Source organism: Haliaeetus leucocephalus, unplaced genomic scaffold, assembly GCF_000737465.1.
Source record: "Haliaeetus leucocephalus isolate CR32 unplaced genomic scaffold, Haliaeetus_leucocephalus-4.0 Scaffold450, whole genome shotgun sequence".
Taxonomy (NCBI): Eukaryota; Metazoa; Chordata; class Aves; order Accipitriformes; family Accipitridae; genus Haliaeetus; species Haliaeetus leucocephalus.
The window spans coordinates 21,264,583-21,284,614 of NW_010972886.1; the positions used below are offsets into that span (position 1 = coordinate 21,264,583).

General features: G+C 56.6%; 1 protein-coding gene across 1 annotated transcript in view; it reads right to left on the bottom strand.

Annotated features, from left to right (window-relative positions):
- DSCAML1 (Down syndrome cell adhesion molecule like 1) overlaps positions 1-20,032 on the bottom strand; it is a 108,905-nt gene that overhangs the window by 24,216 nt on the left and 64,657 nt on the right. Inside the window, exons 4-8 of the mRNA XM_010575093.1 lie at positions 7,188-7,334; positions 5,561-5,839; positions 4,379-4,654; positions 3,510-3,806; positions 1,421-1,693 (exon numbers count right to left, since the gene is read on the bottom strand). Of these exons, the coding sequence (XP_010573395.1) occupies positions 1,421-1,693; positions 3,510-3,806; positions 4,379-4,654; positions 5,561-5,839; positions 7,188-7,334 (1,272 nt within the window). The remainder of the gene's footprint in view (positions 1-1,420; positions 1,694-3,509; positions 3,807-4,378; positions 4,655-5,560; positions 5,840-7,187; positions 7,335-20,032) is intronic.

Consider the following 20,032-nt stretch of genomic DNA (forward strand, 5'->3'; position numbering starts at 1 on the left):
AGCTAGCTCTGACTGTCTCCTAGGGCCTTTGCAATTCTTTTCTGCAGACCTTTTATCTGATGGCCAGAGCAAACAAGGAATCCAGCAAGCGGAGCCGGGTGTAAATCTCCGGAAGCCGCACTTGCAGGCGGAATGAAGACGTCTGGCTACGGCAGAGCGGCGTGCCGCCGGCCCGCACAGCACTTCCACCCGCTCGCCTTCCTTGGCCTGTCACCAGCCACTAATCAAGGCAGTAAATTCAGATTTGCAAGGGTTCGCTAGCGGTTGCTTCCCAGAATATATGGATCTTCGGCTGAACTTCAGCATCCAGCATCCGCTGATGGCACATCTCAGCGACGGACAAAAAGCAAAGCCCGTTATCTAACTTCACATGCATATAGCCCTACAGATGCTCTCTCCGCAACAGCCCTGTCTGTCCCATTTGTCCCAGGAGAAGACCAGCGTTTACTCAACTCCAGCCTCTCTTCAAGCCCTGGGGCTCCCACACAGATGGGGATTTTGTATAAGGCAAGGAAAGCAGGGCTGGCCATGCCCTCCATTGCAGACCTGAAGGGAGAGAAGTCCTCCCCACGCCACCCTCCGATGGGTTATCCGCAGCCTACTCTTCCCTTTACAAAGCCTTGGAGAAGAGCATTTGCTAATCAAGCAGTAGCATCTATAATCAGCTTGGTGCACTCTCTTGCTAACCTGATTCCTAATAAGAAAATGGTGGATGGGAGGGGAGGGAGGGGGATCAGAGTAAAATCCAGTCCATAAATACCCTGCTGGGTGAGACAGAGAAAGACAATTGGCCAGCTCCGTCCCCAGCGTGGCTGTGTTTGTCTAAATGATTTACTGCAAACACCGAGCTGGCGACAGGCAGAGACGACCTGACAACTCTGAGGACGGGAGATACAGGAGCACTGTACGCTGGCAGCACAATCTCGGCGAGTCACTGGGAGGGAATGCATCCGGCTCAATTCATTAGGACTGATAGCTCCCTCAATGGGGCTGAATAATTGATGGCCTGGAGAAGCTTTTAAGATGTTCTGTGTGCTCGGAAGACCGAGAGTATTATTTTTTTAAAAGCTAACACACAGAGAAAAACATCGGTGAAGGCGATCCGAGCAAAGGTTAGATGGTTTAATACGTTATGTTTACACCGTAAATCCTTGCTCCATCGCTTGTAACGGGAAATGGATACGGTGTGGCTCAGGGCAGCGGCAGGCGCGCAGGCAAGACCAGGTAGCCGCTCCAGCAGGAGCTGAGCCAACTCCCGAGAGCTGCTGTGGTGGGAGCTGAGCTCCCATTGGCGCAGCGTTTGTGGCCCATGGCCACCGCCTGGCCATGGAGACCCCTGTGTGATGCTGCTCCGCCTCTGTCCCGCAGGAGAGATGTCCCCAGCGCGTCTGATCCGGGGAAAGCCTCTCCACCCGCTTACCTTTCACCGTGACGTGGACGCTCTGGCTGATGGACAGCTGGGGCTGGATCAGCACGCTGCACAGATACTCTCCTTCATCCATGCCTTTCTGGACGTCCATCAGCTTAAGAGTCCCATTTTCAAAGACCACTTGGCGGTGGTTATCGGGCAGCAGCAAAGAGTCCTTGTACCACTTGATGGAGTAATACGGGTACCCGATCACCCTGCAGTTGATGAAAGTGTCCCTACCCGCTACCGCCGTTATGTTCTTCATCGCTCGGATGCTCGGAGGACCTACATATTCAGGAGGAAGGAAGAGGCAGGCTAGGTTAATTCCGAAGTGCAGTTTGGTTGCATGGAGATCTGCTGCTATTTCAGAGCGAGTGAGCTTCACAGGCCAAGGAGGTAACCAGAGCAGTTGGGACCCAGCCCGGGTTTGGGTGAGGAGCAGGCACGGGCTCCTCTCTGACTGTGTGTGGGGACAGCCACTCATCGGCTGCAACCTCCAGTTAGAGCTACTGGCGCACGCCCACAACAGCACAGCTACCAACGGGGGCCACAGTCCTCCATCACAGCCACACTTCAGAAAATCCCACCCCAGTTTTGCAGGTGCAGCTTCAGTGCTGGGGAAGCTGAGCCCGCAGACACCGCTGCCCCTCATCAGAGGAGGCTGGATGGTGTTTGGAAGCACAGCATGTTTCTGCGATGGGAACCGTGGCCTCCCAGCACACCTCCACCACAGCTCCGCCAGCAGCGCCTGCGGCTGCAGGAGCTGTAGAAGAGATGGGGAGCGCTCCTCCATGGTCACAGCCACTCTCCACCTCTCTTAGGAGAAGGAAGCTGCCTGCGTTGTGCCAAACATCCTTGACAAGACCTGCTACAGGAACCTGACTTCCATTGGCGAACGCATTTCCCCTCCCCTAAAATACACCTTTCTGAGCCTCCTGCTGGCAACCTGAGTAGGGCTGAAAAGCCAGTCACCATTTTCTGGCTGGCTCTTGTGCTGGCTTAAGGACCGGGAGAACGCTGCAGGTGAGTATTTCAATGAGAGGTTTCATGCATCAATAATTACATTGTTCTCCTAGCCACTGCAGAAAATAGCAAACTAATCTAAAGATTAACCCTATCTTGACTCCTCGTCCTAAGGGCGTAGCAGGATAACAGCTTAACAGACGCTCGGGATAAGCTCCGGCTTCTCATGGCTGAGGGATGAACTTGCTCCAAATGTAGCAGTAAGCGGCAGCAAAATTCAGACTCTCCTGGGATCCCAGCCAAAAAGCCACTAGATCCATTTCAAACCTGAGACACAGACAAACACAGCCCTTAAACCCTCTTTCTCAGCAGACAAATAAATGCTACCTTGTCTCTATCTTGCTCCCACCTGGAAGCCTATGAGCTTTAATTGGTGATTATTAACGGGCAGGGGCTTATACCGTACCCTGTGCCTGAAAGCGCTCCCTGTAATGCACCGAGCGACACGCTCCAGCCGTAATAACACGGCGATTAACGCGGCCATGGCTTTTAGCAGACAAAGAAAATACAGACGTGACAAATCAAAGCTCATTTTCCACAATTTCACGTGCTGCCTCGTCGGCGTTTACCACATAGGTCCCTGTGCCAGCAGGCGCGTTCGCTGCCAGGCAGCCGGGCTCCCACTGGGACCAGGGGGCGGCTGGGAGAGTACGGGGGGCCTGGGACGCTTCTGGGCCCACCACCACCTTCCCCGTGCACAGAGTCCCTTGGGAAAGTGTTTGCCAATGCTCCGCAGACCCCAAGGCAGGGGCCTGGCAGGGTGAGGGCGGACCCTGACGGGGAGAGCACTGCCCTTTTGCCCCTGCAAAGCCGAGCTCCAGCTCTCCAAGGCTACAGGACTGCTTTGCCGTTCGTTAAACTCCTTGCTTTAAATGGCAGGGAGGCTCAGCCCTGCAGGCAGGCGTGTGAGCGAGTGGGGCAGGAGTGGGGAGCTCAGGGAATGGGGTCAGGGCAGCCAGGGAGACCTGTACGGCTGGGAAGAGCACGAAGAGGCAAGCAGGAGCGATCGGCCAGGGAACAGAATAAACCCAAAAGCCCGGTAAAAGTCCTATTCTGATATTTAAAAGTAGACAGGCACCTCTTACGTTTATTCGCGCTTGGTATTCGGCGCTGCCCACCGAGTTCCGCGCGGTGCACCGGTACACGCCGCCGTCCTTGATCTGCGGGCTTGTCACATTCATGTGGCTGACCGTGGTGCCGTCCGACATGGTGTACTGGTTGGTGCGGTGCCCACTGTCCCGTGGGATGGGCTCGTCATCCAGCGCCCAGGTGACGGTTGGTGGGGGGGCCCCCTTGGCGGCACACATCAGGGAGAACTGCTCCCCGGGGTTGACAACCTTCTCACTGAAGGAGGAGACGATGCGGGGGGTCCCATCTGGGGGGCACCCAGGGGAAGGGGGGTCAGGGAGCGGCAGCCACAGGCAGCAGCAGTCACCCGCTGGTGGGATGGCTTTGAACTCCCCCCTGGGTGGGAGCCCCAGCTCAGCCAGGAGAGGAGCCCTCGTCGGCAACATGTGCACGGCCATGCCTGCATCCCTGCAGCAGGGAGATGCTGAGAGGGGATGAGGGGGCACACTGGTTGATACGGACATTGGCTCAAGGGGATGCCTGGCTCGGCAGAGCCCATCCCTTGTCCAAACATCCAGCCATCTGGATCGGGGAGGGGACACCCAGTGAAAGGCAGTGCCTCGGCCCAGGGGCTGGGGACGGGCAAGTCAATCCTTATTTTGGTCCTTCCCTGTCCCGGCGGTGCAGTGTCCCTGAGCTGCTTGCAGAGGGCCTGCACAGCCCAGGAAGCGGGCTAGGAGAGGTCTGGCCCCAGGAGCTCCCAACCCCGGCAGGTCTTGCTGCCTTCCAGCCACGCGCAAAGCATCCCGGCACACCCCAGGGATGCGGCGGCTCGGAGAGGGGCAGAGGAAAGCCCCTGTCCCAAGGAAGCCAGCTCACCCTCCAGCGTGATGATGGAGAAGTCCTGTGCCGTCTGGGACTTGCGGGTGGCAAAGCACTGGTAGGCCCCAGAGTGGCTCTTCTGCGCAGCTGTGATGAGGAGGGTCTCATTGCTGATCCCCCGGATGGAGATGTAGTCATCTACCACCACGAGGTCGGTGTTGCGGTACCAGCGAATGACATACTCAGGGGACCCGCTGAGGGCACAAGAGAGGATGACGGTGCTGCCGATGCCTGTTTTGAGCTTCTTTGGTGTGAGGGTCACACGCAGAGGGTCTGTGTGAGAAAGGGCAAGAGCGGGCGAGGGGTTGGCGGTGCGGGGCAGCCCAGCGGGAGGCATCTCGTCGTTACTGCACTCTCGCTGCCTTTCCGGCCCTGGAAGCGCCAGCCCCGCTACACGTAAAACGTCACCACGCAATAAGGCGGGTGGCCCCCACACTGTCCTCGCTGCTGACAGCACCTGCTTTTAGCGTCAGCCCCGGGCCACCGGCAGGGTGCCGGCAGAGCGGGCACTGTCGGGGAGGCGGCAGGACAGCTGGAAGAAGACGTGGTCAGCGTGACGGGGACAGTGCTGAGCTGGGGATGTGCCAGGGCGGCTCCCAGCAGGCTGCTCGTGCCCGGTCAGTGGTGTGCTCACTGCAGTGCTGCTCCAGGTAAGGCAGGCATGGTGCATACTGGCCCCGGTGGCTCTGGTACTGCCGGGATCCCGTGACAGGAGGAACCCCCAGGAACAAAGCATGCGATAAATACTAGGCCTGCCCAGATGGTATTTACTGTTTGGCTGGAGCTTGTTTTATGTAAATTAACAAAACAAAGCACAGAGGCACCTAACAAAAAAGTGACGTCGCCATCCAGCAATTTACATCCCCCAGTACTGCTCTGAATTTTCCAGAGGCCCCTCTCCCTGCCCCAATTGAAGCAGTAAATCAGGGGACGTCTGTAGATGCGCTGCTGCAGCATGATAAACCTCCTGCAAGCACTCTGAGCACCACATTGGACATGCTGCGTCGCAAGACGGTGGCTTCCAGCGTGCGATGCACCACGCTGAAATACAAGCCTTTTAATTTATATGGCTGTACAAAACCTTTAAGGCTTTATATTTATAAAGGCTTTACGTTTAAGGCAGCAGCAGGATGGAAACCTCCCCGCCACTGTGCCCCACTCCTCCCTCCTGGCTCTCACCTATGACTGTGAGGGTCCCCGTGACCTCTGCAGACCCGAAGGTGTTGGTCACTTCGCAGATGTAGGTCCCGCTGTCCTCCACGCGCAGGTCGCTGATGGTCAGGCCTGTGATGCGCTTGGTCCAACGGCTGTCGGCGGGGAGCGGGCGCCCGTCCTTGATCCACCGGATGGCTGGGTTGGGGTAGCCTGAGGCGATGCAGGGCAGCTCCACCAGCCGGCCCGCCTTCACCTCCCTGGACTGGAAGCTGTCTAGCATCGTGGGGATGGACTCCGCCGGGTCTGGGTTTGGAGGGGAAACAGGCTGATGGGGCAAGGAGGAGGAGGCGAGGCTTCCCCCCACAGGGACACCAGGGACCACCGTGCCCCCTCAGCATTGGCCGGGAGAGAGCAGCTCTCCCTGTCCCCGTGAGCTGGCAGCTCTGCCAGGCAGGAGCACGGCAGGCCAGCCACATCCTCTGCAGGGCAGGTGGGGGTGGCCCGTCCCATCCGAGATGACAGGCACAGCCCTCGGTGACCGGGGCAGCAGGCTTGCGGGGAGGCGGGGGGGGGAACACGTCTTACTAGCCGATGGGACGAATAAACTCCGCACCAGAGGAATTACTCAAGGTGACATCTAACTGGTGCAAAATACACAAATACTGTGGCACATTTCAAAATATACAAGCAAAGGGGCCCATCAGGCAGCAGGAAGGGAGAAAATTAATCACTAAGTCTCAGGCGTGAAATTAAATTCCAGGGGAAAGAAACCTCTTTCATTATTCCCAAGCAGAAGTAAAACGCCGTGACGTGTAAATAATGACAGTGACCAGGAAGGGACCAGGCCAGATAGAACCTGCATGGAGAGGGGATAATCTACCCGGCGGCTGCCCTGCGCTCCTCGGGGGCCGTGCGGCAGGACGGCCACAGGTGGGACATGAGACCCTCAGGTCTCTAAGAGGCTAGGGCAAGGTCAGGCAAGCCCCAGCCCAGCTGTCTCGGACACCTTCCCTGCCCTCTGTGGGGTTAATTTGAGGAGCTAGCACGGGAGAGCCAGAGCCTGCATGCCTGAGGACGGAAAAAGCGTATGGCAGAAAGTGGGCACGCTGCAGCCGAGCAGCGGGAGTGGCGACGTGGCTGCGAGTCAGACGAACTCCCTCCCAAGCAGAGTAGTTTGGGCAGCCAGCGGAGCCGGGAGCGCCCCGAGTCACCCAGCACTACGGACTGCACTGCCTCCGCTGCAGTATCGCTTGCATGTTCGTCACATCGCGTCAGGCTGCTCACATCGCGGGCTGTCACATCGCATCGCGTTGCACCCCATCGCCTCTCGCTCGGGGTGACGCGCAGCGCTGCCGCCTGCCGCAGACAGCACCAGGGGGCTGCCTGCTCAGAGGGCATACGTGAGGCGGCTCGAACCCCCCGTGCAGCCCCGACAGGCTCTCCTACGCCCCGACTGGGATGTCCTTTCGCGGGGGCGGGAGGTAGCGACGCCATCACTCCCCCCTGCACCCCAGGAAGACAGGCACCGCGGCAGGCAGGCAGGGGAGCGGGCGTGCATGCAGGGCTGGACACCCTCATGGGTGCAGGAGCCACGCTGGGTCTGCGGGGCAGGGCTCCCCCTCGCCAGCATCGCTGGCAGCCGCGTGCTCACCTGAGACCGAGAGCCTGGCTCCGTTGCTCTGCCGTGTCTCCCCGCTGTACTTGTGCTTCGTGATACACCTGTAGGTGGACAAGGCATCTTCCTTCTGCACGTCTGATATGTACAAACCTCCGTAAGAAGTAATAAAAAACCTATTTTCTGGAGACACAAAGAGAGGAGAAGGGTGAGCGAGCCAGCCCCAACCCAGCACGTCATCTCCCAGGCTCTTGGCACCTGGATCAGGCAGAGCCCCTGCGCTCTGGGCAGGCACCGGCACCTCGGGCAGGAGCCAGGCAGGCAAAGCAGGTCCCTCCGCCTCCCCACGCCCCAGTTGCACTGGGGTGCAGTCTCTGGCTTATCCTTCAGGGGCTGAAGTTTGAGGCAGGCTGGCAAAGTCAGGCCAAAACGGGTGAGCAGCAGCGCTTGCCTTAGCAGCCTCGCGTGTGCAACAGCAGCACGTGAGTGTGCAACAGCAGCCCCCATGCTTGTGGGCGCAGCCTGCCTCCCTCCAGCACTCATCCTGTGGCAAACACACCCGCCCAGGCACAAAGACAGGCTCGGGGTGTCCTTACATGAGCCTGCGCTCCCCGGCATTTAGGGGGAACCTGCCCGCAGCCCGGTGCGATGAGCTCTGGCTGTGGAGTCGCTGCAGAGGGCAAGGAGGGTGCGCAGCACAATGCTCCGCCGGCACGATGCTCCACCGCACCGCCATGTCGTCCTGTGCCGCATAGCAACGCGGCAATTTAAAGTGAAGCCGTCCCGCTGAGTTAATAATTAGCTTCACTTACTTCGAAGCATGTGAAAACAAATAAGGGCTTGAGCTGATATTCAAGCCCTGGGAGGAGGATGGCAGGGCAGCACAGCCCTGGGCAGCGCTGCTGGAGCAGCCGCCTCCGGCCAGCAGGCTTTGGAGCCTGGCACACACCACTGCACATGGGGAAAGAAGTTTTCGACTTGCTCATGAAGGCAGCCTGACCCCTATAATTTGTCCTGAATAATAACAGTAATTAACGTGAATAGAAAGACCCGCACTGTAGCACAATTTAGTGGCTACACAGAGAGCAGGGTAAGCGGAGGCACTGGAGAGAAGCTCCCCTGTGCGCCCGGAAACCCCTTTCCCCTGCCCCACTGCCAGTGCTAACAGTGATGGCGAGCCTTTGACCCCAGTTTCTGTGGGGCCTTTGGGGTTTATTCCAGCACCAGGCACCACCAAGCCTCAGCTGGGACGCAGTGGTCCATCTGCTCAGCTGCACCATGTTGCCAACCAAGCCACCCCCTACCGAACACAGCAAATGCAGAGAAGCAGAAGGTAATTAGTCAAGCTGAATGTTCAGAGCTGAAACCTTTAAACCTAGTCTTTAAATCAGCAACGGCTGCAAGTGGCTCCTTCAAGTCCTGCGCTGAGCCTGGTAAAAAACCAGGAGCCAGTCGATGAGGCTAATCAAATATTTGTTCTTCCAGCACCTCTTGGAAGCACCTGGATATTCTCAATTTAGGTGGAGGAAAGTGCCGTGGTCGAGCCCGTAAGCGCAGGAGAACCATGAGCGGAATACGGAACTAGAGGCACATGCTCCCAGAACAGCCCAGCTCCATGCTCCCAGGGCAGGACCGCAGAAGCCTTGCCCTGCAAGCGCTTGAGGCGACAGACTGGCAGGAAACAGGGCTCTTCGCTCAGGGGACTGGACCACATCCCCAGCATGAGCCAAGGCAATGGCAACCCCAAGCTCTGCTGGCGCTTTCCCGTTCCAGCTGCAGCTTAGCTAGACGTGCGTGTTTGACTCAATTGCTTGATATGAGAGTATTAGGGACTCTACACAGACGGCAAAGAAATAGCGACCTTACTAAAAAGTGAGCCTAGCTGCAGTTAACAGAGGCACAGGCAACTGCCGGGCTGGCAGCCCTGTGCAGATTCTCCCTGGAAGCAGTGGGAACGCCGTCCGGCAGCCCCACGGGGTGCCACAGTGGCCGTCCCCATACCTCCAGCAAGCCTCCTGCGCAGCTCCATGCTGCTGCGGCACCGCGGGACCCGCATCTCCATCCCTGCTTGGAGGGGTCCCCAGCCACAACCTCAGGTGCAGTCTTGCCTCTGCGCTGCAGCACGGCAACGCCAGCACGGCAGCACGTGCGCTGCACCAGTGTGCAACTGGGACCAGATGTGCAGTGGCGCGAGTCTCGTGCTCCGTGCTGCCGATTGGAGCCACCAAGGGATTTGTGCAAAGCTCCGTAAAAGGGAAGGGGGGAGTGGTCCCACAAGTGCAGCTGAAATAACATGCAAATCAAACGTTAATTTTTCATCTCCCATCAAACCAGTAAGCGAAGAATATTGGCTGCGCTGGACTTTGAGACGGGGGGAGCCGGTTTCCATGGTAACAGGGTCTGTATTTTGCAAAGTGCTCAGCAGCCCCAACTGGCCTCCCCCTCCCCACGCACGCACTCGCACGTCCGTGCACGGTTAACTGCAGCCCTGGCTGCGGACACGCTGTGCTCCTCCTCTGGAAACAAAGCTTTGCGGGAGCTGGAGTAACATGCAAGGAGCCAGCAGAGGAGCAGAAAGCTGCAGTGCTGGGTGCCCCCCACCCTGGGACCTGGGGCAGGAGCAGCAGGGCCCATGAGAGCCAAACTCCCGCGTATGGCGAGGCAAAGGGGAGCAGAGCCTCGGGCTTCTGCCCGGACAGCAGGAGATGACACGGAGAGTGACACAGGGCGAGAGCATTGCTGACCAGGAGTGCAAACTAAGCCCTGCCTGGACCTAGTGCCCTCAGCCACCCCCAGCCTGCCGGAGCTCCCCAGCTTCTACAGCCCGCGCGCCTGAAATCAAGGCTCCTGGATGGGGCTCGAGCCAGAGCATCAGGCCCAGAGAAAGGCATGGACAGAAAACCTGCATGTTTTAGTATCCACACCTCTCTACCGTGCAGCAGTGGAAGGTGTTTGTTCCTTTGCAAGCCATGGCTTTAAAGATGCCATTACATGAAACAGAAGGTCTATGCAACCTGACAGCACAGCTTCCTTCCCCCCCCAAAAAGGGGGCAAATAACTCTGTTGAGGAGCATTGCACTAGCTCAAGGGAGAGATGCAGGGCAATAATTGATGTAAACGGCTCCAACAGAGACCTCACCGAAGTGACTTATTGCTGAGTTTGCTAGCGAGATTAACGTCGAAGGTCGCCGAATAAAATCAGATCTTTGTGCCTGCCAGGAGGTGGAAAAGCTTTACAGGAAGCAGAGGATTAAGTACATCCATGGCCAGATCGGAGCGATGTGCCTCTAATAACTCTTCCAGCTAGACTTGAGCTGCTGCCTTTGGAAACGCCTCGCCAAATCCCTCACATGCCTCTTGCCCAGCCCTGCAAGAGTGGAGCAGGGCAGCCAAGAGCCCTGCCAGCCCCCAGGAGCTTGCCCCTCACCCAGGGAAAAGCACAAGGGCAAGAGGGGGGATCTCCTGCACAGCTAATGTTGAGAGGGTCTCTCGCTGCCTATGTGCACGCACACACACACAGTACTCACTGTTACTGAAATCCTCTCCAGCATCCAGCTGCCTGTGGTGGCCCTGAAAGTCCAGCATCAGTCCCAAGGGCCTTCCAATTTCAAGAGAAAAATTACAGTCGATACAGGTTACCAGCTACTGCTCTATCCAATACAGATTTATAAAAACAATGGGGTCAGGGCTTCAGGAGAGAGCACATTTTATAGTTCGTAAGACTAATGAGATAACTTTCCCTTGGTACTGCTAGAGAATCAATAGGTGCCAGCATTTATGAATTAGCCATACTTTGAGCGTATGCATCCCAAGGCATCCCGGACAAATCCAGTAGCTGTTTGGTGCTATTTCTGGCCACATTTAAAGTGACAAATGCCTCCCCAGGAGGAAGGCATGGAGGGGGAAGCCCCAAAGAACAAAGCCTGTGATTTTCCGCTGCTGCTGTAACGGTGCTTTTCTGCTGCGGCTGCTGTTCCAGGATGCCACCGGCCCGGCACGGGGCTCGCCCGGGGACGAGGGGCTTCCCTGGGGCAGGCCAGCAAACCCAGGCAGAGGGGAACCTCCTGCCTACCCCCGTGGCATGGCACGGCACCACTCGCCCCCGTCTCTGTGCCAGCTGCTGGATGGATTGCACACCCCCCCCTCTCCAAGAGGGCCCCAGCACCGGGACGCAGCGCCCAGCTGGGGCAGAGGATGCGGGGCAGAGGAGCGGGCTGGCAGGCAGTGGCCGCACGCCAGAGCTGCCTTTCATGTCAGCAGGCTGAGCCCAGCTCCGTGCCACGGCAAATGCCGAAAGCAGAAGGGGCCCGGGTTGGGCGCCGAGATTAAAGAGCCAGCCAGCCATCCCAGAGATGTTAAAGAGGAACCGCGACTCAAGCCCAATGCAAATTTAATAAGAGCCGCACGATATCTGACAGATTTATTTACGTGTTTGCCTGCAGTCGGGATCCCAGGGGAGGTGTAAGGCAGTCGCCGCTCCCCAACCCTTTCAAAGGCAGCGCATCTCTCCCGCGTAGCCGAGCCAGCAGAGCTGCCCAAATGTTCCCATCTTGAAGTTTCATGGGCATCTGTAACGCGACCGACACCAGCAAAAGCCCTTTCCCGGCCGGCCGTGGGCAGGAGCGTGGGCAGGCCCAGGCAGGCAGGCCAGCCACGGGCCTGCCTGCTGCTGCTGGGGGCTGTGGAGCCAGAGAGGGAGAAAGAGCAGAGGAGGGGTGGAAGTCGGGGAGTCGTGAAGGGCTTTCTGCCTCCCCTCCTTAATCTCCTTTATAAGCACGGCTCCATCTCCTCCCGTTACAGGATTAACACCCATCTCTCATTCTCCTCCTGCAACGAGATTTTATTTCTAATTACGCTGTAATAAAACCTGGCACGCTCCCAGGGCTTCTTCCCAATGACTCGTCGACACTCGGCAAGATTGGATCCTGCTTGGGCCCGTTTCCGGCGCCTCTGCCCGATGTTCATTAGGCATGCATGAGGGAGAGGTTTTAAGAATGGAATTGCAGTTAAATGGCTTTTCTAAGAGGGAGAGATGAAACAGAAAAGAGAGAGAGAGAGAAGCAAAAAGCCGGCAAGGTTTAAAAGGAGGATGTCATCGTCACGTCCCTGTCACGCTGCTACCCGGCAGCCGCAGTGCCAGGTCCCTGCTCCCGGGCGCGGGCGCAGGGCAGGGACAAGCCCTCTGATGAGCTGGGGGACAGGACCTGCCCTTCCTCCACTCGCTCACCTCCTGGCAGAGCCCATCCGGCACACGGCAGAGCTGCCACTCAGCAGCGAGGAGCTCCTTTTCCGGCGTGCTGGCTCCCAACACGCGACGGAATTACCTGCAGAAGCCCAGCCTGCCACTGACAAGTCAACAAATACAAAAGGAAATGCCGCGGGAGTTTTCCGAGCATTGAATTTGGCTCTGACCGCTGGATTTATGGCCCTGAGAGAGCCAGTGGTGTGGCGGTGTACAAACACCCTCCGCAAACAACTGGAGAGAGGAGTTAACAGTGGCCTGTGGCTGGCAGCTACCCGATTTCAGCTCCCGGCCGTGACGCAGCTCTGCAGCTGGCATGCACGAAGGTGCATGGCTCCCACGCCCTCAGCCATGGCACAGGCAGCCTGCAAGAGGACAGCGGCCAGGGGCACACAGTACCAAGCATCTCCACTCTGCCCCGCAGAGATGGGGTGCCCAGGACGCTGGGGTCCCCTGCTGCTGTGGAGGCTGTGGGCCGGGGCATCGCCACAGCCGAGGAGCACCAACGGCAGCTGCTGCAGTGGCAGCCAGGTTTCCCGGCAGCAACAGCCTCTAGAGCCAGGGATTTTCTTGGCGGGGCTTAGGAAAACGTGCACCAAAACAAATACGGAGTCAGTAAAATCAGATATTCACGTCGGCGATCCTACTCCCCAGAGTTGGGGCGGGAGCAGCCAGCACATGGCTCACACGTGCGCCGAGCAGAGCACTGGGAGCACTGCAGCCAAACCCACCCTTTCCAGACCTCGCGGCTCTTGCCAGCTGCTCGGGTGCAATCCCCACTGCAAAAATTAATCATCAGCAGCATGACAAATAGTTTCCAATGAAGCAGAGGAAGTTAATCTGTTCATGGACACTCACATCGCAGGGAGCGAAAGTTGGTGAATAAATTACTGCCTCCGCAAGGAATCTGCTGGGTGGGAATCACCTTGTTAAAGCTCCCTCCCTCCCTGCGGTGCCCCTGCTCTCCCCATCCTAAAGTATGCATTAGCTCCTGAAATCCTACAGTCCACGTAACAATTAGCATCTCTGCCACTTTACTCTCGGTGCGATGGCTTTACCACATGCATTTCTCTCTCTCTGGGCAGTGAAGGTGTAAGAGAAGTCCCGATTTTGTGCATGGGAAGCTTTTTGGGAGGGTGAGCAAAGGGCTGCCTTTCAGAGCTGCGAACGCAATCCAGGTAAGTGCTTAAGGAAATCACCAAAGTGACTTTCATTTCACCTGAGAAAATGAAAAACGTTGCTATTTACCATACCATTTCACACAGGTGTTGTTTCCACCACACTCAGAGCAGTGGCTCCAGGTGTTCTCCTTGCCCTCTTGGCTCACTCACAGCGTGCAGTTGCCGCTGCCTGGACGCCGCTTCCCAGATAAGGGCTCACAAGTCGGCAAACTTGGGAAAACAGATGTTAAGAAAGATCTCTTTCTATTAACTCCCTTGGAAGCAAGGTATCCTGCAGGGCTGCTAGGAGTTATTCAATCAAGAGTAATTATTTACCAAAGGGTCAGTCTCGCAAGTTGTTTTCCTAGAAGTAAACCCAGAATTACGCTACCCGCAGAATTGGATTCGCATGGGCACAAACGAGAGTGGAGTTTGCCTCCTTGGCTTTTAATCTGCCTCTGAGCCACTGGAGCTTTTCACAGGTGCACACCGTGAGAAGGACGAGTGTTTGGAGACACTTTCGTTTGTTTGTGTCCTTGACTCTGAGAACAACAAGGTTGCACTGAAACAACCCGAGGAGGAGGAATTCCCCCGGGGGGGGGACAGCTCTGCGGTCTGGACCCAGGGCCAGGGCCGAGGCTTGCCTGCAGAGTGGCGCCTGGCACCAGTCGCGCTGGCACTGTCAAAGGCAGTGGAGGACTTAATCTCCCGAGGTGGTCCGGAGCCATCTAATACCAGCAGAAAATTACAGAACAGGATGAAGAGCATTACAAAATGAATAGGAGGGGACTAGAGATTTCCATGGCTAATCCTGTTAACGAGACAATTTCTTATCAAACTCATTATGTGGCAGAAAGCGGGAGGGGAGGGAGGGGCTGGGAAGGGAGGCTGGGGAAGGGGGGAGGAAGGGCGACGCCAGGCAAAAGGCATCCCCGGGCGCACCGGGACCCGGGGCTGGCAGGAGAGCCCCGCGGCTACCCCAGCCCAGCCCGCGACGCTGCGTCTCCGTATTGCGCACATTGCTTTAGCCAGAACTGTATTTCTATTTCCAGGGGGGAGAGCTAAGTATTACTAGAGTGACATTTACCACAAAACAGTGCCGTCTGCTTCAGATGTATTACCAGTCCTCTCCCAGCGCTGAGCTGCAGCGGGCAGAGATTACGGCAGGCGTAAAAAAAAAAAATAAAATCCATCGAGATAACACTCATTTCAAGAAATGATTTTTTGAGCATAATTTTTTTTTAACCTCCTATGATGACGAGCCTCGTTTTCCAGTAGGAAGCAAAAAGAAAGGCTTCAGAGTCCACAGGTTGAGTGTGTGTCTGTCATCGCTTCGGCGGCAGCAGCAGGGGCTTCGGCGTGGGCTCGGGGAGCTGGGCAGGGTCTCTGCCCACCACTCCCTGCCCACCGGCACCTCTGTGCCGCGGCTCTGCCCGCCTGGCACTCGCCAAGTGCCGCCCGTCTCCCGCTCAGCCGTGAAAGAGCGAAGCAGAGCAGCCTGGCACGGCGGAGTGCTGGTGCCGCCGCGGCTTAGCAATTCCTGAGAAACGACAGCACGTTCCCCACAGCCCCTCCACCTTCTGCACCCGAGAGTCACAGGGCCTTCACTGCGACTTTGTGCGCAGCGTTTGATTTTTTTTTTTAATTCGCTATTTAAAAAACTGCGGAACTAGTCAGATTTCATGCTAATGAGAAGAGAATCTGGATCGAGGACTGTGCAAAAATTTGCATCTCAAAGAGGAAAACAGGAAGTCGCTAAGAAAGGAAAATCCACCACCGAGGTAGCTGTATGGCCATAATTAGGCTAATGCTGCTTCTGTTCTGTCAGCTCATTTCCATCAGCCCCAGGGCAACGGGGGACAACAGACTCCTTCACCACCCTCGCTGCAGCACTGAGACGTGTTGCACCCAGCCCCGGTGCAGCCAGGCAGGGAGAGGGCTGGCACGAGGGATGCCGAGAGCCAGGCTGGCGGCGCGGGATGAAGTACGGCACAGGGCACGTGGTGGACCCGCTCCCCCAGGAAGGAGGGTTTGCAAGAAAGGACGTGCACCTGAAGAGTCTTCTCCAATGGTACCGGCAACGCCATGGGCACACGTGCCCACCCAAAGGAAGAAAATATCGCAGCACCCTGGTGTTATCTCAGCCGTGACCTTCTTGTAACTACGCCCTCCCCCAGAACGGCCCTACAAGGTGCCCAGCCCCAGCCCACCCCAGCCAAGGTCACGGTGAATACACACTGCTCTGCCCGGCTGCAAACACAGCCCGGGCTCCCACCGCCTGCCCAGCCACACGGCCGCCTCCAGCCCACCTGCCTTGGCAACGGCTGCCCAGCAGAAACTGGCGGCACAGAACAAGCAATCGCTGCCCCCCATTTTGAGAGGGGCCGATTTGCAGTTTTTCATCAATTTTCCCCTGATTTTTAAATGGGGTTTGGTCGCCACTGCAGATGTTACTGTACCAACAATTCTGAATAGCTCTAACCAAGACGTTTGCTCATAAAAATCCATCACGAACGCCAAGAATGACAGAAATTGAAAATGCCTAATGAAAACAAAGGGGAAAACAACAGGTACTTCAGTCCTTTGCTATCCATCATCAACCTCAGGTTATTAAAAATACAGGAGGGAAAAAAATCCTCACGTCTGCAATCAAATCTTGAGCAATCTCAAAAAGACAAATACCCACATAGGAGGAAATTCTTTGCCCCCACTTCAGTCTGCAGGAGTTTCGCCGTAATTATAATAAGAATAAGGCTGCTGGATAACACGAGAATTGTTCTCCCCACTTACGTTGTCAAATGATCGTTTTGCCCTGCAGTGAAATCTCAATAATTATAATGCCGAACCGTGAAAGAACAAAGAAATAAAAAAAGCGGTGTTTTCTTCGGGGGGGGGGGGAGAATCGCGATCGCAGGTCTGAAAGCGCATCCTTTCTCTAATTATCTTCTCCAGGGCTGCGCACCTCTCATCTGAGCGGTAAGAAACCCTCGACTGCCTTTCTCCGCAGCACGAGCAGCCAGGCGAGCCCCCTGATAACCCTGTCAGATAGAGGGGACCATGCCGATGGGAGCAGGCACCTCCACGCCCAGTGTGGCGGAGTTTCCTTTCCTCTTTGGGAGGAGCGGGAGGCACAGCTCCACCGCATCATCTGTCAGGCCCCAAGCCCCAGCCTGAGCCCCCAGCTCTGTGGGGACCTCGGCCACGGGATGGTGGGACCGCCGACCACAAAGCCGGCCATCACAAGCCAGGCCTTCGCACCCATTCCAACACCGACCGCCCATCGGCATGGGAAAAGCAAGGGGAAATAAAAGAGAAAGGGGACAGAAAGCCGGGGGAGGTGGGGGGTAAAGGAGGCGAACAAGAAAAACAAGACGACAGAACGCTTGCTCCACAGCCCTCGGCTAAATTACAAACCAGTTTACTGAGGTGGAAAGCTGCAGTGAGCTGAGGAGGAATATGTGGAAACCATCTGCAGATTTAAAAATAATCTATTTTACGATCACCCTCGAACATATTCTTTTGCAGAAACCAAATAGGATTTGTTGTTGTTGTTTTGTGCAAACTGTTAGGGAAAAATTACTAGAAACATGCAGGGGGTTTTGCCTTCTTGAGTACTGAGAGGCTAAATATGCCCTTCCTTATGTTTAGAATAGTAACAGTCATCTTAAAATTAACTTGGTCTGCATCAGAGCTTAAAAACAGTTGCAATTCAGAGCCTGCAGAAAGCAGGACAAACCTGCACTGGGATATCTAGTGCTTCTAGCTGACAGATGTCTTCCTACATACAGTAAATATAGGTCGTCTTTTCCTACCCAGAGAACCGTAGATCTTAATTAACCAGGCCACTAGCAGCATATGTAATGATTTTTTGCAGCTTGCTCAGTAAACCTTCCCTTGATTAGATGGAGGGAAAATCAGATGCACGTGCAAGGGAACCATCTCCTCCTGACCGACCCGACTTCCTCGCTCCAGCCGCAGCAGTCCATGCAAACCTTGCGCAGCAGCTCCAGTCATTATTTCACGCTACGAAATCTGTCTAACGAGACCAGAAGGGCGTGGAGTCACACATCCGCCCTTACTGCTGAGCGCAGCCAACGGCCTTACCCCAGCCTAGCCCAAAGCTCGGCTTTACCAACAGCAGCCAGAGGGGGTTATTAAGCTTCGCAGACTAAACCACGCTTCTCCTTGTAAGCCACTCCGGGATTAAATTACCTCCAGGCTCAGAGCGCCAGAGACAAATGAGCTAATGAAATTCATGCTGCATTATGATAAAGTCGTGCTGAGCCATTGGCGGCGGGGCAGCCGGTGCTGGGATGGGCGAGGGCAGGCGGCAGCACCCATCACTCTCAGGCACCAAGTCCCTAAGAGAACACATCAGTAAGGGTGAGCGCGCTGCCACCAGTGCCTCCTCCAGCTGGTCTGTGCCAAGGGTGCTGAGCCCGGCCTGGCCACGTCTCAGCCCCACCGCCACTGTCCTCGGGGAAGGAGGAGGGGAAGAGCTGGGTGAAGTTTTATGAGACAGTGGCTGCCCGCCACCTGAATGAGGGCATCTGGCAAGCACTCAGCCTTCGCACCCATTTTCACATAGAGGATGCTCTGAGTCTGACAGCTGGTCCTTAAAGACCCCTTGAGTTAGAGGGAAGGGAGAGCAGAGCCCAAGCACGTGGCTGGGATCCCCTTACAGACTGTATTTCTACAGCCAGAAACACATTTGGCCATTCAAGAGCAGCGTAAACAGACCTATTTGCAAAGGCCAAACTGTTGATGCTGGGGATGCTCTGGCTCTCCACAAAACGGAGCGGAATCTTGCTAGAGCCTGCAGGGGGACGGCACAAGGCCAGAAAGCTCCCTCTGCAATGTGGAAGACTGCGAGAGTGCTGCAAATCACTGCCCTGCACCAGGCTTAAGTGAATCCCACTAAAGCCAAGGCCTTGTTTTGATCTGACGAGAAAAACCAAAAGCCTCGCAAAAGGAACTCCCGTTGCCTAAAACTCAGGAGTAAAGCGGAATGATCCCACGCTGCCGTTCGCTGCCAGGGTCCCACGTGTCCCTGCAGACATGGGCGGTACATCCCCTTCTCCCCTCCCTACTACTCACCAGGGGAAAAAAAATCAGTGAAGGCGACTTGAACAAAGCGCAGAACTTCCTCCCCGCTCATTAGTGCTGGAAAAGCAACAGAAAAAAAAAATCCCCAGGACGTAACCTCCTCTTCAGCTCTGAAGTCTGAATGGCTTGCAGAGGGCAGTGGGGTTTATTCTTTCCACCTTGCTCAGAAAGCTGGCCTGCACGTTTTTATTCGGAAGGCACAGAGAGGAACCCATGCCAACGAAGGCACCCCCAAAACCACATGGCCTGTGTGCTGGGTCTGCAAAAGCCTGCCCTGGGGCAGAGAGATTCTCGCACACGAGTCCCTCCCATGGGCACAGCCCCATTGCTGCCCGGTTTTGGGGGCTGTCGGCAGCTCGAGGCAGCATGCAGCAACCCTCCCTGGCCCGTGGCACGCTCCTGCTCCTCCCTCCCTCTCGTCAACCCCTCCGAAGCGGGTGACTCCAGAGGAAAACCACCTCTCCTGGCCTTCCCTGCCTGTACCGCAGCCAGGAGTGCTTGCGGGGGCCGGTGCTGGGAGAGGAGGCGGCTGCTGGGTGTCACCTGCCCTCGCCTCCCGACTGCTCCCTGAGGACCACCGCTCACTGCTAACAGCAAGCCTGGGGACTGCAATGTGGGTGAACTACACCATCTCTTTGGGAGGAGGAGAGAAGGGAGAAAGGTCTCCGCAGCCACAAAAGCCACCAGCCCTTCTCCATTCACCCGCATTCCAGTGCTGGAAAGGTTCAGAGAGTGACTGGGGAGCTGCATGCTTTCTCAGGGGGAACCAACCCGCGTGTCATGTTAGCGTCGTTCCCCCCACCAGAGGTGCGGCACAAATTCACTGAAGAGCATCTTTGCCACATGTGGGGGCTGCAGCGACAGCAGCGCGGCTGGGAGGAGCGGCAGCCCCCTTCCCGCATGGCACACGATCCGCCGCATCTTATCAATAATTATTAAGACAAGGCAAATGTACACTGACCTAGTTAGAGGTCCAACCACGAAAACCAGCCACGGTGGCTTTGTTTAACAACCCAGCAGTTCTGACAGAGCCAGGCCTGTCTAGTCACCGGGGGAGCCTCAGCATTAACACCTGCACCCCACAAGGACCAGCAGCACCCAAAGCACAGCGGGTCAGAGGAGACAGCAGCACGCAAAACGTGCAGCAGGCCTCCCGGTGCCTGCGCCCAGCCCCGGTCCTGCCGCAGACCCCAGGAGAGGGGTCTGCATGTCAGCGGACCAGCACATTGCCAGGGGAGGCTGGAAGAATTCCGGTACCTGCTTATCTAGCAGATTTTATGCACGGATTTGGTACCTGGACCATAAATTACTGCTATGCCGAGCAGAGCAGGCTGACTTGGAGTGCTCGCTCAGCAGCGCTCAGAGCAGGAGCA